The 19,043-nt window shown below is 39.6% G+C and overlaps 1 protein-coding gene across 6 annotated transcripts in view; it reads right to left on the reverse strand.

Annotated features, from left to right (window-relative positions):
• The window catches only part of KIAA1549L (KIAA1549 like), a 103,735-nt gene that overhangs the window by 36,639 nt on the left and 48,053 nt on the right, over window positions 1-19,043 (reverse strand). For 5 of the 6 annotated variants that reach the window (XR_014693315.1, XM_084519988.1, XM_084519987.1 and 2 more), the window contains exons 9-14: window positions 18,034-18,185; window positions 16,501-16,672; window positions 13,692-13,855; window positions 7,917-8,107; window positions 4,221-4,348; window positions 2,645-2,668 (exon numbers count right to left, since the gene is read on the reverse strand). Coding sequence is in view for 5 of the 6 variants with exons in the window: in XM_084519988.1 (XP_084376114.1) it covers window positions 2,645-2,668; window positions 4,221-4,348; window positions 7,917-8,107; window positions 13,692-13,855; window positions 16,501-16,672; window positions 18,034-18,185 (831 nt within the window). In the remaining variant the exon portion in view is untranslated. The remainder of the gene's footprint in view (window positions 1-2,644; window positions 2,669-4,220; window positions 4,349-7,916; window positions 8,108-13,691; window positions 13,856-16,500; window positions 16,673-18,033; window positions 18,186-19,043) is intronic. The other variant, XM_084519985.1, reaches the window with a different exon arrangement.

Consider the following 19,043-nt stretch of genomic DNA (forward strand, 5'->3'; position numbering starts at 1 on the left):
TCCACTTTATGCAAGTTCTGCTGTGCTTGTGAACACATCCGAAGACCCCACAGCACATTACAGGCAACTCAGAGGTGCTGCTTTCGCAGGAGTGTGAAAAGGCTCAGAAACATGCACAGAAGTTCACAGAATAGATTATAACACTTGGCTGCCTCTTGCAAACCAAAAAAACAAAAAACAAAAAACAAGTGGAGAAAGCAGAAGGAAAGAAGGAATCAGTATAGGCTACATTTGAAGAAACAAGGGGTTTACTGTCACTTGCAGAGTAATAGCACACAATATTTAAAACAAACAAAACAAACTCCTCTAGAGTCAGAGCCTACCTAGTTAGATTAGATTAGGAAGCCAATAATAAAGGACCGAAAACTGGCCAGATGAAACCTTTTCCATCTTAACTTGCATTTCAACCCACCCAGCACAGAAAAGGCAGCCCTGGCTGATATCAGGAGATGTCAGGTCCTCAAGGTAACTGTCAAAGCTGACTGACTGCTGCATCACTGCTGCTGGATTCAGTCGCTGTTGCCATATTTCATTTCAATTTGAGTCACTGCAGACAACTGCTCAGAAATTCGGAGAAGCTGGATCTGACACTGAGCCACATCAGCCTGCGTGAGAACTGGTGGCCAGCACTTCTGTAGGATAAAGGAAGCGGTGTATCACAGCTTGGTGGAGTTACAGCCAAGGATCCTTTTGATGTTAGCTAAGCTAATAAGACAGTCAAGTTTCCTCCCCAGAACTTTTTCCTACAGACATCTGGTTTTCAGAGATCTCAATCGGATGAGCTACAAAGAACAGAGGGAAAAGAATAAAAAATTTATATGACAGCTTCTGCCTGGACAGAGAAAATTCTGTAGTCTTAGAACCTTCTCCTGTCTTAAAAAGGAGTGAGGTCCTTGATTGAACTACTTCTGAGAAGCTCCATCTAATTTTAAAGACAATGTCCAAATGCTTGGAAGATGAGAAGAAGCACTGGAAGTCCTAGGAGGAGGAATAAAAGCTTCCTTACAGAAGAAAGAAGTCATTCAGAAGAAGTTTGACTCCTTCTGAATGCTGCTTGTGAATATTCCCGTGATCTAGTATAAATCTAGGCTCGACTATACGACTTCTCAACCCAAAAGGTATAGAAGCACGTGCTTAAAAACTGCTAGCAAACTAAAGCTTTCCACCTTGTTAACATCTTATTACTCTTCTTTTCTTTTCTCTTTCTTTTCCCCTCAAAACAAACAAGCAATCACACGCTCCCCGAGACGTTAGTGGGAAGGTTGCAAGATCCAGCACTCAAAGTTTGGACAAAACAGCCTGGGTAACTTTTGCTTGCTTCATTTTATGAGGAGCTCATGCAACCTGTCATAAACCTGTCTCAGAAACTGCCAGTATCTCTGTTGGTCAACTCATTCATTTCACAGTCTTCCAACATACGCAACTGAGCACTTTTTAAAAAAGGGTTATAATTCTTTCTAAGTGCCCAAAGTAAGTGAAAGCACAACTCACTAACTTTTAGAAATGAGACCTCCTATTAAAACATGAATAAGCGTTTTGCAAGAAAAACAGAAGGGAAAAAATGCAATTATCTTTCCAAAATGTACCGTTATCATCATACAAATAGGTATTTTCTTCTTGTTTTATCTAAAAATGAGGCTCAGCTGAAGAGTTCTCCTGCTCCTCCCAAACAGCAGGTGCTTAAGCCGAGCTTGTCAGCCTATGGTGGTTTCACGTCGGTCGCTTTCGGCCCTGACATACTCCATTTGGAGTCAATTTTGATACAAGCCATACAGAGTTTATGTACTGAGGTAACATCCAGTGCTGTCATTTTTCTGTGTAACTAAATGTCAGCAAGAAATAGAATCTAAAATTGGTCTGTAACTATGGCAACTAATGAGCCATTCTAACTTGGAGTCCCCAAATCAGACATGTGACCATCAAGGGATTCATTCCTGTTTTAAGAGGCTGCTTTTCAGAGAAGAAAACATGCAGCTTCTTTTGCTGACATTTGTATTTGAGGTGTCAGCCTACAGTCAGGCTGGAGAGCTGGAGCAGGTTCAGACAAACAGCTAAGAGAAAAACAGCTTCTTTCTTGAACTGGAAGGAAAACCAGCCAAAATATTCTCCCGATGCTAATCACGCTGGGTAGACCTAACACCTAGTTATACTATTACATTTGAAACACAAATCCTGCTCTTCCATTCTGCCATTGGGAGTTCAAGATCTTGCTGCCAGCACGTGGTAGGAGCCAAGAAGAATCCATAGCATGAACGGGGTGAACACTAAAGATGGTTGCTCTATGTTGCTAGAAATCATGTAGCTCTTTTGCTTCCCCTCACAAGAAGCACCTGAACCATATTAAATATCATCACCACTCAGGCTTTTTTTTCACCAGAAGACAGAATAATGAAGGTAAAACAAACAAGAAAGCAGTTATTAGTTTTCCAGCATAATTTGAAAAGTACATAGTTATTGTTATCAAATAAAGTAGAAACTAAAATGAAATTAAGATTTAAAATAAAGAGTTAGGATTCGCACATATGATATTGAAAGGTTTCTTTAAACAGCTATGCCTATGTTCTACAAACGCAGTACAGTCCAGGTCAGAAGAGAGGATGTCAGGTGTTAGTCAGACTTTTAACGACAAATTTCGTGTTCTTACCAATTTTCTTTGAAGATTTAAAACCTAACAAAACAAAACAAAATATACCATTGCTAAATTATTTTGCCAACATGTGTAAACATTACCTGGCACTAGTTTTGAACACTGGCTGTCTTGGGTTAAAAAGATAAATAAATCATAAATTTTAACTCTGGAAACCATAAATGTTATTGTCTTGTAAAAGAAGCTTCATTTGAAACATTAAAATATATCTTTATGATCATAAAAAAAAAATATATATATATATATATTTTAATCCTGATTACAAAGGAAAGACTTCTTTGAGATAGCCCAATAAGAGTACTTATTATTATGGGACTGGAGCAATCAGTAAAGTCATAGATACATCAGAAGAAAGAATAACATTTAGCAAACACATTCACAACAGAAAGTGAACAAAATTTTTCTGTGAATTTGCAAATCACGGATTTAAATCAGTAAAGCTGATTTAAAAACAGAACACTACAGTTATATCAATTTTAGGGTCCCCACAAGATGTAGTGCTGTACGGTACATGCATGGAAAGAGCAGAGGACACAAAAAATGCAGTGTGACTTGCTGTATAGGACAAGGGCCATCTCTGGTGCTTTGTATCTGTCTCTATATCACACTGTATTTTTGCTAAAGCAGCAAAGCCTTTCTTTGCAGGACACTTTAGTATTCGACATAGTGATCGTCAAGAGATGGCAATGTCACACGAGGACTGCCATCAGCATGGTCTGCAGAGGCTACCCAGGTGTTTTACTGGAGAAAGGAGAAGTGATCTAAACTAAGTTTTTCTCTTTATCCAAGTCCTCGCTTCCAAACTTGTATTTTTAACAAGGAATTATAGATCTGTATTCGTGACATAATTTGGTGAGGCCACATGTAGCCTGATTCCCTCCCTTTAAAGGCAAGTGATCAACTGGGTCAGGCACAGTGTTTTCTATTCATACAGCAAATGGGACCGTGGAAGCAAAGCTGTAACTCATGAGAAATGAGCAGAGAGATGGACAACAGCAAAAAGCAAGGAAGAAAGAGGATTTGATCCAGCTCTCATCAGATGTTCCTGATACACCTCAAATCACAAGTCACCACCATCAACCAAGGGCTTGAAAAAAACACTCAGCATTACATCCTAGGTGCATCAGAAAAAGCTCTCAGTAAGTGTTAGTAACAAAAATGTACGATGAGGAGCATTAGAAATGGGAAGTTAAAGCTCTGGATGTCTCACACGTTTCTCACCAAGTAATTCACCTTCATCAGGTCTGGGCTCAGCAACAGTAGTAAGAGAAATGAACGTAATGCACAAAAATAAATGTAAAGCCAGTCTACCTACTAAGCACCATCAGGTCTCCACTAGTTTACTGGCTTAAAATAAATAAACAATCACAGAAAGCTTGCAAAGGCCCGTGCATAGTAAGTGAACACCATGCTGTTTTGTGTGAAGTCGACAAATAGTTACAGCAGGAAAAAAAGTAAAACCAGCTATAAACAGAAAATGCCCGAAGGGCAGCTAAAGGCATGGGAAGATGTGCCAGGGTGGGTACCATGACAGGGCGGCTGCAAGCAGCTTTCAGCAGGACACGCTTCTCACCGTTTCTTTTCCTTCCTTCGTCCTTTGTCACTTTTTGTGGTGCCATTACTTTCTGCGGGGAGCTCCGGCTGGAGCTGGGCTTTCCCGACTCGTTGCTGATGATGGAGCCGTTCTGACTCGGGGACCGGCTGCAAGTAACCATAGCAACAAGAGAGGCTGTCAGCTCTTCACAAACCTGGTTTCAAGGTTATTTCCTCTGCACAGCTTGCGCCGCTGAGTTTTCAAGTCTGGTTTTGCACCAGAATGAGCCAGCATACGAGCGGCGTGCACAAAGACGGAAAGGCAGGAGCAGACCGCTGCTCCTCCACGAGAGAGAAGCATCTTAGGTGACAGCAAAAGCAGCCACTTCTCGTGCACAACCCCCACGACACCAGAAGCAGCACTGCAGAGGACAAAAACTCCCGTGATTAATTTAGTGACATTTAGAGAGCTAAAATACAGCAGACCCTTGTTTTCATAAACGTGGCTAAACTAATTCCTTTATTACTCAGCCTGCCTTTACACACAACTATTTTCACAGCTGTAATGCAAAATTATGTGCACACTTCACGTGTATGCACAAACAATGTGAGAAGAGTATTCAGTCGTAATTGAGAAAAGCAGGCCAAAGTAGAAGATAGAAACTTTGGTGCTACTCCAAATCCCGGTGTCGCATTGCTTCTGGGCTTGAACAGGAATGAAAGCAGCCCACAGGACCTGTGTAGTCACTGGTGCACCTACCTGCGATTAATCACTCCCAAGTGGCACAGTCAATGAAAGGATAATGCAAACAGGCTGCATCTCTGGGAAAAAATGGCTTAGTCAAGAGGGCTTTCATTCACAGAGAGAAATCAAATCAACGTCTATGGCTGTCACAGCGGCTTTGTATTCAGAAAATGGTAGCAAGCCAAAACAACTGTGAAGACCATCCTGCAAAATTATTGCTGATTCTGTATCACCAGCTTGAAACATCCATTTACCTCCAGCTCTGACTGTCCTGTCTGGGCTCAATAAAGATCATTTACTGTGGTCAGGACAGGAAGGGACAAGTATGAGGAAGTCATTCCTAGGGACTCTCTTGAGGATATCCTAGACTGAAATATATATAATTTGACACAGGCTCTTTCCAGATCCATGGATTTAGGAAAACTCAGCATGCAGCCCACCTCATCTCAACTTGTGGATTTTCGTGTGAAATTCTATTGAGAATAAATATTCTTGAAAAGTAGAATTGCTCCCCAATAGACACATCTGTTACTGCTAATGAACAGTCCCGGTAAATAAATGATTCCAGGTACAGACTAATACCTGAAGAAAAGCTGCTCTGCTTGGGAACAAGGAAAAGAAACAAGTACAGATAGCTTGCAGCATGATTTCTGCTGCCACTGAGCTAAATATTCATCATTTTTCAGTGACCATTGTATTTATTATCTTTTAAGTTTCCACTGGTAATAATATCTGTATACTGACCAGTTACCAGCCACTTCACACTTCAGAGCAGCCTGCTTTAAATTGACCTTTCCAGACTGCTGAGTAACCAGGACCAAAGAGCAGATACATAAAGGTCAAGAATTTTTTCTTCATCTTAAGAAACCATTCAGTTCCATCCCCAGACACAGCTGATGGGGACGAAAAGAGACGAAATTTCTGCGTGTTCTCACTTATTCACGTAATCACCCCAAGGGAGATAAAACTAACTCCGTAGTACTGTTTGCTTAGGAAGGTAGCAAAGAAGTATCACAGGCTCCATACATTTTTATAGACAGGGTAACGCTCCTGTGAACTCCTGAATCAAGTCTGCTAACCAACATTTGTCTAAAAAACAGGCAGATTAAGTAGGGGGGAATTTCTACACTCATTCCAAGGACTGAGCGAGGTGCCTAAGCACTTTTTTTAGACAATTAACTAATAGAGCTGCTTTGTATTTTCTGTGTGTATTTCCACTTGGCTTTGAAGAGACTTCAAAACATTTTACAAAGCAGTTCCTGTTATTAACTGAGGTAGCACAGCACCAGCAGGTGAAGCTGGTATAACAGTGATCTTCCATTTGCCACTTTACCAGGGAACAGAAGACCAACAGGCACAAAGTCCACTTTGGTTCACGTTGAATGTAAAATCTGATCTTCATCGTTTGAGTGATTTATGGCATGAACAACACACCGCTGACATTAGAAGGACAGAATAACAGTTTACATGCAAAGCAACTACAGTAACCATAGCAATTCTCACCTGGCTTACTCTTCTCTTTTTATCCTACCTCCAAATAGTATTGCAGATGATTTACTGGACAACCAGACAAACATACCAAACCTAACGTGCCAGCTCAGTAGCCTTCTGTTTCCCTTCTCCTGTAGGGAAAACCTCAGCGTATGACCAACGAGAAGGTTCACCCCTCCAAGAAGTGCAGCAACACCAGGAGCTCCAGCCCCATGCTGCATGGGCTGGCACCTCGCACAGCTGCAGGCAGCTTCAGTGTCTTTCAGCGGCAGCACACAGAAATGCTGTACTGAGTTTTCCAAGCTTTTCTGTTACTCCTACAGGGCAAATATCATTGTGCATTGACATGTGTAAAATGAGGTGACTCAACTACAAAGATTTAATTTTCTATAGGATTTCTCTGCTCTAAACACATAGCCTTCTTTTATGTAATCAAATCCCTCCAAGAAGCAAGGACCCTTAATGCCTGTGAACTAGAAAACAACCTGTTGCCTCTCCTCATGCTGTTTACTGCATGGTTTTACTTTTCTCTCTTCCCTTCAGTATCATTCTTCAGCAATGGCAATAAAAAGTCGATGATCCTCTGCTCCAAATTAATTTCAAGGACAACAGGTCAAGGAAAATTGGACTTGAAACATGCAAAACACCTGAGGTAAAGGTATAATCTGCTTCCTTGCCTGTCATGACTGAGATAAGAAATACTGACCTAATAGTGTCTCTGAGAATGATTCAGGGTAGACCTCAGGTAAAGCTTTATAACGAGAAAGGCAGCAAAGAAGATTCTCAAAGAAGCTATGATGATCACACCACTGGAAGACTTCAAAGAAATTTAAAGAAGTTCAGGCAGGGGTATATTTGACAATGCAGTGGAGAAGAGTGAGGGTCAGGTAACTTCCCAGGGAGCTTCTAATCTGTGTTCCTACAACCCTGTAGACTTTGAAGAAACTGCTAACCTGAGAAACTTTACTCTAGACACTGATGCCATCTAGTCTGCTCTAACTTGTCCTGCTATAGACACGCTGAATCTAGAGGTCTTGCTTTAATGACATAATTCAGTGGACATTTAGGGTTTGCTCTTCAGCTAATGAAGACACTGGGTTCAGTTCTGGACTGATGCAGTCTGTCCGTGGAGCTACAGCAATTTACAGTTGCAGAAGTCCTGCCTTTTGCTTCATTTGAGAAATGATCAGCGTTCATGCTCCAGATCCAATGTTTATTTCAGGTTCATCGCTTGTACAACGCCAGAATGCACAAGAGAGCCACTTCCCATTTACCTCCTCTAACCACGTACAACCCGTGAAGATTTCACTTTATTTTATCTTGCATTTTGCAGCAATCATACCCATCCAGTGCAGACAAATGTTACGCCAAGAATATATTGCGGAAGAACCATCTGTCACACACAGAGCCTGGGTGCCAAACCTTACAGATTTTCCCAAGCAACTGGCAGCATGTACCCCATTTCTGCATAAACCTCTGCAGACACAGGTAACTCCATACCTTTTCCTTGTTTCGTTGGATTGGGCAGTTTTAATGGTGCTCCCATCCTGAGTAATTTCTCTCTCCTGGGAGGCAGGAGCATCTCTCACTGCAAGTGGAAGTACGACGGTCTCCTGAGTTACAGGCAAAACTTCATCTTCAGCTCCCTGCTGCCCTAAGTGTTGTTTGGCGTAGTCGAAGCCTTGCACTGGCTGAAAAAAAAAAAAAAAAAGAAAAAAAGGTGGGCAAAAAAAGTTTCCAGCATGTGTCATATGTTAATACAAAATTTCCAACTGAATATATAATTTCCTCTATCCTTTAACTTCTTTAATTAAATAAACTAGAGGTAAAAATGTGTAGATTACAACATGAATGCCCAACAAAGCAGTTTTTCTGATGAGATCTCCATTCCGTGTATTTTAAACATGATTAATTGGAATTAAATTGATCTTGGCTAACCTTTCTTTTGCTGCCTTAACACCCCCAGAAATTCCTCTGACAGACAATGGAAAAACGAACACAAAAAAGAAGATATTAGGAAGGAGAAAAATAAGACCATACAGAAAATGGAAAACTTTGTCTATGAAACAATCTTGTGTTTGCAAAGGAGGTGGGAGTAATTTATTCCAGATCAAGACAAAGCAAAATAGGCACAAATAGAAGTTTCATGGGCAAATTTTTCCCCAAAAAAGGTCCTTTTCAGGACAGTGAAATTACATTCCCCCTGGCTTGTAAGTTGCCTACTGAGAAGGTTCTTACTGATTTCACTTGTTTCTCTTGAGAAGTGGCATTCACAAGAGGCTTGCAGCCCAGCAGCTGAGGGCTGCGTGCCCAGGCTCTTCTAGCCTGAAGCCACGGCTGTGCTTTGTGCTTTTCCTGCTGCCTCTGCAAGCGAGAAGCAGAAATGACAAACGTGATCTGGGCAATGCAGCCACCAAATGTGGATTCTCCCAGCGGAGAAATTAAATCATTTAAGCAAAACTTAGCTTTCCAAACTGCGTCTTTTATTGGGAAAAAAAAAACAAAACACTCAAACCAACTCAGGAAAAAATATGTGTATCAGAACAATGTCAATTCACCATCAGTACCCCATGGCAAGTCACGATGCTATTGTCCCTGACAGAGCCGTCTGCTTGCCTCCTCTGAATGCAAGGTACTGCAAAAGCAGCCACCAAATTAACTATCAAGGGAGGGAACAAGGAAAGGAAGCAGAAGCTGTGTGAAGGCAGCTAGGAAGAACTTACTGCACACTATCCTAGAAAACAATATCTTTAACCAAAATAATATTTTTTCAGCCTCATTATCTATATTAACTGTTAGTCAAGACCATCACAGTTATTCTCCAAAACAGGAAACAACACAGAAAAGCTGATGAAATCAGGTATTTCTCCCTCTGTGCCTTTCAAATAGTAGAATTTACAACTTTTAATTCATATCTTATTTAAAGCAAAAATTAGCAAAGCCAGAACGTGAGAATTTTTACAGAACTCTACGGAGTCCCAGCTTGGATGTGCCAAAGGAAGAAAATGAAGGATTATTTTAATCTGAGCTCTACTTACCACCATGCCTGGTAACAAACTGCATTAAAAATGAATAGCTGAAAAAGCCATCCTCATCAGCGGACATATTGCGTTAAATAAAATTTGATCTTGGAACCCTGCTCTGAGAAAGCCCACAGGAACAGATGGCTTCACCACCCCTGAAGGGAACTGGCAAGGCTGAATCACGATCAGGCACTGCTAAAGCACAGCAAGCATAGGTGTCCAATAAGGCCACAGTACTGAGAAAGACCGAAGGAGAGGGATTTGAATATTGATTTTGAAATAAATGAATGATCAGACAATTAAATTACGCTGTCTGGCAAAGGGCAGAATGAATACAGGGAGTTTTCTGGGACATTTTTTTTTCTCTGTAGCAATCACAAAAATGACACTGATATTTAACTAAAAGGAAAGAAAAGAACAGAAAAGCAAACAAAGAAGAAAAAAGTAAGGTTACTCCCTCCTTCTGCATATACCCATGTACACAGACAGATTCTCTTATCTTTTTTTTTTCCCTATGCCCTTTATCAAATTGATAGTGGCTTTTTTCTCATGGCCTGCAGTATTTGCTTGGGGGTCTTAGACTGCAGATCTTATCTCTGTTTACCTGCAAGCTTATATTTTCATGCGCTAAAAGAAAGGAAAGGTGACAAATCAGATTACAGCCTTTAAAAAAAAGCATGCTGTGAATTTGGAAGCAAGAAAGGTAAAAACTAACATCTATCCAAAACCTCAAAGTAAAAACAGTATCTCAAAACAAAAGCAGCATTTAAAGAGCATTAAAATAAATTCCCATCAGAATTCTGCCCATTTGCCTATGTACTACTTTTAATTTTGCAACTGGAAAGTCAATTGGAAAAAATGGTAACCTTGCCATTTCCCTTCAACTTCGTCCTGATGTCACTGGCTGCTCAGTCAGTTCCAAATGGCAACAGAATGCAACACAATTCTTAAGACACTATAAACTAACCTGTACATGAGAGGTCATTTTTTAAACTTTACTGATTTAGCCTTCAGTCTGTTACAACAGCAATGGCATTTCTGATTTACCAGGCAGAGGCAGCAATCCTGCTGTTACAGCGCAGCTCCCTTCTGCAGAATGATACAGTGCTGGGCGTTTCAGTACCCCTCTGTGCTGTGCTCACGCATCCTGTCCTGCTGACATGGGACAGAGTCCCCGAAGGGCAGTGGCAGGCAGCTCTGCTCTGCAAAGAACTGCAGCGTCCCTCTGCTCGCAGCAGCAGCAGGACTGCAGCGCCGAAGAGGCAGCTCTGCTCTGCCAGCTCCCCTGCGATGGGACTTTGGAAATAGAAACACCTCTCAAAACAAAACCAGCCGAAACCCAAGGCTGTTGGTATCCCGTAACACTCTCTTCTCTATATAGTTTACTGTATGTTCTAAAGGCATCATAAAGCTATCGCAATGATTCAACAGCAAGACTCAGGCTCACAGAAAAAAAAAAAATTAAAGCTGTTCCTTAAACTAAAAATCCTGCTGCTGTGGCTCCACTTCCAGAACAGATTTAGCATTAATCAAGCAGTCTCAGGCACTTTTCTAAGCAATGAAATATATTATATTTATTTTAAATGTGATGTAGATATGTCATTATCTGCTATTTGTATTGCCAAACTGCATGAAATGAAGAAATTACAGCTCGAGTAATTACTGCTATTCCTGATATAACTAATGCTGGAATTAAAAATAAAACTTTTCTTTTCAAAATGACCTTATTACATTATCTTCCCAAAATACATTCCTTAGCCTTATTTTAAGTAAAGATGCTGAAATCAGGACAGACCAAGCCAGACCATTCCCACCCTGCTGCAGGATTTATCTCCCGTGGTCCATATGCCCGCGTCTACCCTAAGCTGGGTCTGGCTGAACCTTTCTGATGGAACCATCTTTGCAAAACTAAATAGCAATCAATTTAGCTTTCATTTTGAAATGCATCACTATCTCTATAATGAGATATATCTCTATATTTTATGGAGTCTCAAAATGTACCAAAAATGACCTGCATATGTACTAGCACTTTAGCTTGGATCAGGAATGGACTTTTGAAGCGAATCTCCAAATTACCTTCACTGGCCACACTTTGCTTCACATCTCAAAGCTCATGAATCTCCTTTCAGATAAAAGAAAAATGGGAAATGTTACTCTAGAAGTGGGTCTACTGTACTGCAGCTGCAAAGCAGAACCATAGAATGGTTTGGATTGGCAGGAACGTTAAATATCTAAATACCTAATAAACATCTAAACATTTAAATATCTAATCCCAACCCCGTGCCATGGGCAGGGACCCCTCCCACCAGACCAAGTTGCCCAAAGCCCTGTCCAGCCTGGCCCTGAACAATCCCAGGGTTGGGGCATCCACAGCTTCTCTGGGCAATCTGTACCAATGTCTCACCAGCCTCAGCGTAAAGACTTTCTTCCTAATATCTAATGTAAACCTACCCTTTTTTAGTTTAAAACATCACTCCTTGTCCTGTAACTCCACTCTCTGACAAAGAGCCCCTCTCCTGAGAGCAAATGTGCAGTAAAATCTCCTGAAATGAGTATAGCGTGGATGCTGGCAGCTCAGCACCAACTGTTTTGATCTGCAGATTAAACTCCTGTGTGATGACATTGATTGCTAATGTAAATTTAGCCTGACTGAACAAGTTTCCACCTGACCACCTGTATTACAGCCTGATTAAATTCTGGTTTCTTAGGGAAAAATCAAAAGTTGACATTCTCTTTCTTTTTGGAATGACAACTGTGGAATACTAAAACACTTTCAAGTTCTTTGCTGTAACCTCTGCCAGCAGTCTTTTGTTGTTGATGGGTTTTTTTTGTTCTTTAATAGCAACTTTGTTCCACTGCACAGCATCCCATAATGACTGCCAGCTCAAAACAATGTACGTATGTAGTTTCACTTTGCATGTCAGCTGGTAATAAGACTGCATATAAAAAGAATTAAATGTTGCACGGTATTTGCAGTAACCCCTAATAAAGTAGGATCTGTATTTTAGACATTTCAATGGGCCATTATGTGATATCACTGCAGTGGTATTAATTTTTGCCACATTTGCAATATTACTTGTTTCAGTTTTTCAGATCTAGTCTTAACAGTAGTTTGATAATGTCAGATAAGTAGATGAGCACACTGTAAATGAATGAAAATGTCTTTTCTGTATCATTTTGGATAAAAATGTCTTTTTCCAGCTGGCACCAGCTGTACCCATCTGCAACTAAGCTAAGCTTAGGAGAAAAGACCTGTCATATGCATCCTTCAGCTCTCCCTCCAATTTACATTTTTCAGCACTAGCAGCAGTGAAGTTGAAATCACAATAAGCCTGCTGTCTGCAGCATTAGCAAACAAATGAAACAAAATTTCACTTCAATCCCATGCCAATGAAAAAGAACAAAGCCAACTAAAAGGGTGAAGGAACAGTACGACTAATACACACACTCTGTGGATACAGACTCCTAACTTCGGCTGGCCCTGTCTAAGAGCAACGTTGCAAAGGCAGACTTTTTCATTACAGAAACAAAATACTATTCTGTAACATATTTCTGCTAGATAATCAAACTGGAAATGTATTTGATTTGAAATATATATATATATATCCTTATATTAGGCTAGTAAGTTTAAGGAAAATTTCATTGTTTGAACCCAATCAACAATATCCACAAATAAATTAGAAAGTTCAGACCATCTAAAAGGGAAATAGCATTCAGAGAAATTTTCTGAAGAATTAAAAAAAAAAATCTCTGAATTACCAGCTGGATGGAGCACTTCTGACTAGGACCAGGTCTGAACTACTGCCAAAGCCCACAACTTCAACTGTTGCCACGCACAGCGCATAGAAGCAGCTCAGGCCACGGGTCTGAGAATGATATTCTAAGGCAGAAATGCTGCTGACAAGACCTGGGTGTGATATTCCATGTCCTAATCTGTACACCAGCTTCGTGAAGGAAGCAACTGTCCTGATTATAGCCTACTTAGCCCAAATGACAAAGTGCTTTCCATCACTGTGTAGCAGCTCCTCTGTCACACAGCAAATGTCAAGCTGTGAAGTAATCTGATGAGTTCTGAGTAGAACAGAAGGGTAATTGCTCTGACCAGAGGTATCAAGAACAGACAAGTCCAAAGACCCAACCTGTGAGCTGTGACCACTTGAATTCCAAATACCCTTCACTTGCATCTAGCAGAGCATGGGTTAAAACTTCAGAAAGCAAAGGGGTGTCTTGGATCTGGAGATCAGTCACTCACTTTAGCTCTTTGAGGCAGGTTCATCATGGTGTCCGGTTTGAAGTCATTCTTGTTTTTCCTGCACAGAACTGCCGTAATAATAATGATGATAACCGTAACCACAGCAATGGGAGCCAGCACTGCTGCAATGATCCACAGGTTGTTTGGTGGGTTCTTCACCACGGCTATAGAAAATTGCAAAAACTGGTAAGTTTTACAATGTAAATGAAAGATTCAAGTTGCTTCCAATAGTGTCTTCAGCTGCCTATAGTAATTAGTATAAAAGGATTGTTAGTACCCTAGCTATGCCTTTGTATTCATTAAATTAAAAAATGTATCATACTGTTCAATTCACAAATATCTGAGTTCTCTTCTTTAGTTAGTTATAGCCAGCTGCAAAACTAGCCATCAGCTCCCAAGTTAGATATCACTCAAATATTAATTTACAGAATAAGCACAGACATACACACACACAAAAAAAAAGATGCAATTAATACATCCTTAAATACTTTTCAAAACAAAACCAGCTTATAGTAAGATAGCATGATAGCACGTGTGTTGAAAGTGTACACAGGGAGTCCATACCTCGTGTCACAGACTTGCAGGCTCAGCAAGAATAAATTGGCTCAGCTTTGAGACAATGAAGTTAAGAACACTAACAGTTATTACTGACATCAATAGGCAATAAGAAAATGCTTCTCTTGTGCTCTAGAAATACTTTGTCATAGTTAAGGTCAAAATGAATCCATTATTTCTGAAGGAAGAGAAGGGATGAGGGTGGAAAGAGCTATTTGCAGATATATTAATAATGGCATGAGGAAAAGGGTACATTTCGGAAATGCGGTGGTGCTTAAATGTTTTAGACTCCTTTTCATCAGAATAAAATCCCTTAGTATGCATGCTCAACTCGTACACACATAAACGATCCTCCTGTGACACAACCTCAGTTCTCATTACATTTCTTTCTGGACAAACACCAGATAATCTCCTTATGATTCTGTGTGTGCTTCACTGAAATATTTTGTGGACTTCAACACACCTTCTCTCTTTATTTTCCTGTGCTACTGGTTACTGGCATGGATAGGCAATTGTGAACAAACCAATGTACAACAGCCTTTCCTACTTCCTTGAGGATTAGTGCTTTCAAATGTCATTGCACTTATTAGCTGTCAGAGGCACACAGCATCTCTCAGGATCAGACAGAATGCACACCATCTTGCTCAGCAGCAGCTATGAAAGCCAGCTGAAAGTCCTTTTGAAGGTTGAGTCCCTTTTCTTTGTATATCTGCAACTTCTTGCAGAGCCAATACAATATTGGGCTAGGCAGGAATAGCACCGTTAGGTACCTAACAGCAATTGTATGCTTAGAGACTCTCTAAAACCCACACGAAACCCCAGGATTAAGTAACCTTTCAAGGTTCACTTCTCAATGAGCTTATATAATTCTAAATTAATGACCCTGGACATGTAGTTTGGCAATGAAAGGGCTGTGGGGAAGGAAAGAGAATCTGAATTTCATCAGACAACAATAAGCATAGCAATAATCACAGACTGCTGTTGCATAAGCAGAAAACAATTTTTGAAAAATCATAACTATTCTTTGGAGAGAACTCAGAAGAAACAATGGCCTTATGACTAAGAGGACAGACATTTTGGAATCCTAGTTTGCATCTTTAGTTCAGTTACTGGCTTGCAATGTGACCTTGAATAAGTCAATCCACAATTCATGCTACTCAACAGGATGTCGGTGGATTTCGAAACAAGCCTTTCATTTTGCTATAGCTCAGTCCCTCACTTAGGGAATGGTAACATCTATATTTTTTGTTATTACTCATCTGTCTTGTCTAACCAGACTACAAGCTCCTGAGGGTAGATGTCTTTTCTTACTGCATTTTGGTACAGAGCTTTTCATTCTGCTATAACAGAAATTATAATGAGTAAAAATGAAATGCACACAAAGTATTTTCTTTGGGAATACAAAGGCAGACTACAAACACTGTGTCTAAAATGAAACAAATTGATTTTTTTTTTTTTTTCTAAAAAGGTATAAAGGTAGTTCTACTTCCTACATTTCAAATACTCTGGCTTCACAATCTCAGTTAACCAAGGCCGTAATTTCAATTTCTGTAAGTTTTGTTTATAATATTCTATGCATGTTTAACTTGTATGAAAACATGCAGTTGAATGAGGCTGCCTTCTCAGACCATGGAAACACAAAGTTAGATCATCATGATCAGCTGTCATATAATTATCTAACTACCCACATAGATCATAAAACTGCATGAAGAGTTATAAAGCTGCTATACATTTCCTACAGCTATTTTAGTAAAAACAACACTAAGAAATACTGTAATTGAAAACAAATTAGTTTGGAATTTAAATGCCAGACTTTATGAAGACAGGAATGGAGATCTGGGGTTTTAGTCCAGTCAAAGTCAATTACAGACCGTAATCAAATCAAGAATCAGGTACAATATTGTGCACTCCCTGGAAATGATATCGTACTTAAGTATTCTAACTCAATCATATACTTATGGATGATACATCAATTACTTATTACAGTGGTTCCTTCTTTTCCTATCACCATTACGTGCAATTATTTCAGTATCACTGCTCCTCTAGGCAGAAGAGATGGCTGAAATAATGGACCCTGGAAGTCCCATTTTATACACTTTTTAGCCAGTAAGGAGACCCAGTATGGAAACCCAAATTATAACTTTAATTCCACCTGGATAAACATCTTGGAAAAGTGGAGAGATTGTTAAAGACATCAATTCACACATTAAACTGTTATTTAAATAAAACAGAGAAATTTCAAAAGGACTCTTACGATCAGCTTGAACTTGAATCACATAACCTAACGTCAAGGCCATTCGCTGGGAGTCAACAGTACTCAGAATTTTGGCAGCTGCAGTGCCCAGCAAAGGTTTGCCATTATATAAAGTATAGTACGTCAGTTCCGCTGGCTCCTTGGGTCCTGGAATTCGTTGGATTTTAACCATCTTTCAAAAGAAAAAATAAAAAGAGAGAAAGAAATTAATTTCAGTTGTATCATATCATCAGAAAACCAGCAAGAAGCTACCTGAAGGCAGTGCACACAGTCTGTCAGACCCAGTGTAAGCGTAAGCGCCACGCAAATAGCCTCAGAGGAGCAGAGCTTCCTCTCACCACATCCCAGTGTATTAAAATTAGTGAGGACTGACTGCCTTCATAAAAATCCTTAAACATAATCCTAATGTATACTCCTATACGAGGAAAAGCATGCAGTAAAAAAAAGGAAAGGGCATTAGAGTCCTCTGTAAAGAGGGAATTCTTAAAATCGGTCCTAATGTTGAAAGCTACACTTTACCAGCACATTGCAGTTCAAAAATTCCCTCACATTTTACTGCTACATTCATTATTTTTGATCCCAGGCTACCAATAAAAAGAACCACGTTTTCTCAATTTTATTCAGCAGAACACCAGCAGAATTTTAAAATTGTACCTCTACCTTTTTTTTTTTTTTTTTTGAGATTCTTCTCCGTTATGTTGAAGCCTAAAATATGTCATATTTTCACAGAGAATTTTAAAAGGTTCACGATTCCCATAAATAACAATGTATTTCTTTTAAAAATTCTTTAATTGGGAAAATACACAGAATTGTGGGCAAATAAGAAAAGTGGTAATTTGTTTTTACATCTCATAATAAGTGGTTATTGAAAAATAACACACAACAAAGGGAAACAGTAGTAACTTGTGATGCATTTTGGAAAAGAGACCCTCTTTGAATCCCCTACAACTAACATCAATTGGCTAAGTTAGTAAGAAAGTAAAATAACGTTGTTTCAAATAAATGAATGGGGAATGTTGCCACATAAGGGAAAGATGATTAATAAATTCTCTCTGCTTCATAATGTGATCTATGGACATATAATTTGATGACTAACCATGTATAAGGACTGCTTCATACATTTTTTCAACAAAAAGAAAAAAGTTCTGCCTTTATTGATGGAAGAGCTAGGAAACTTCTTTTTTTACCCCTTAAGAACAAAAAGTCAGAACTATTCATTATTTCCAATATAAGACTTTTTGATAAAATATGTATATTGTATTTATCTTCACAGGAACCGAAGGCAAAATATTTATTGACACTGATTAACTAATGACAGCTTTTAGAAGATGAGAGGCATGAAAACATGGCTGACTTTAGAAAAAGGAATTCATTAGTAACGCCGTGCATATTGCATTCACTGCTTTAGTGTTGATGAAAAAAGGCAGGAAACCTCAACCTGGTTTGAGTTTTCCGCACAAATTCAGGCTGTGTGCATCCAAACAAAGCCCTTTCCAGAACATGTCTAGGTGTAAATGATGTTGCATCAACCACCTGCACAGTGTAGCTGCCCACGGTGGTGGCACGTTTAAATCGCCTTCCTTGCTGATGGGACATCATGAACAGCGGGGCCAGGCGCTGCTCCATCAGTCGTGCAAAGCTCTGGTTGTTCAGTCCCAGCAACGCAATATCAACCCCTTGTATAACTGTGGGAATGGAGAAAAGCAAACATCAGCACATCTTACACCGACAGGTTAAGTAACACGTGGTTTGCAGGGCTGTTTGCCAGGGACCAGCTAGATTAGAAGGAAAATAACTGGAAACTCTTTCAGTAGAGTTCTGCCCTCTCGACGATTCCCAGCAGGGATACACTGTGCTTCTGTCTCAGTCACTGCACTGTGCTTCTCAGGTAATGCCAAGGGTGTTTCAGAGAATAAAATCCTCCAAAAGCATTCTTAAGCTTTTAGTTTACCAAAAGGTCTTACAAAAGCACCTAATCTGTAATCTCCCATGTAAAAAGTCAGTGAAAACCTGTTTGAGAGCTGTCTGATTTGATGCTTGTCAGAGGAACATTAGTTAACTAAAAGTGTTGTTAACTAAACAACACTTATTTATTTTTTTTTTTTATCCAGCAGTTTTGAAACCTGCAGTTAGAATTTTGTACAACTGTTTGGAAAAAAATATTACTTGTTTGAGAGCACTGAACAGACATTTCGTAAGTGCTACTGGGTGTAAAATAAAACGTACACTGAATTTACATAGTTCAAATACAGCATGCTAATTTAGTTCACACATGTGTATGATTTCTCAATATTATTTAAAAATTCATTTGGGAACATCTTTTTTTTTTTTAACAACACTGTTTGTATTGTAATACCAACAGTATTCCATTACAGTAAGTGCACAAAGGCACGAAATGGAGTATCAGGTTCATGGGGTCCAGGTGGGGGGAGCCGTACTTCAGAGGATGACAGTCTCTTCATGTATTTACTTTTAACCTCAAAATTAGGAATAGATGTAACAGAAACCACCAAGTCACACTGGATATTGGAAGAAGACTACAG

Source organism: Aythya ferina (genome assembly GCF_964211825.1).
Source record: "Aythya ferina genome assembly, chromosome: 5".
Lineage (NCBI taxonomy): Eukaryota > Metazoa > Chordata > Aves > Anseriformes > Anatidae > Aythya > Aythya ferina.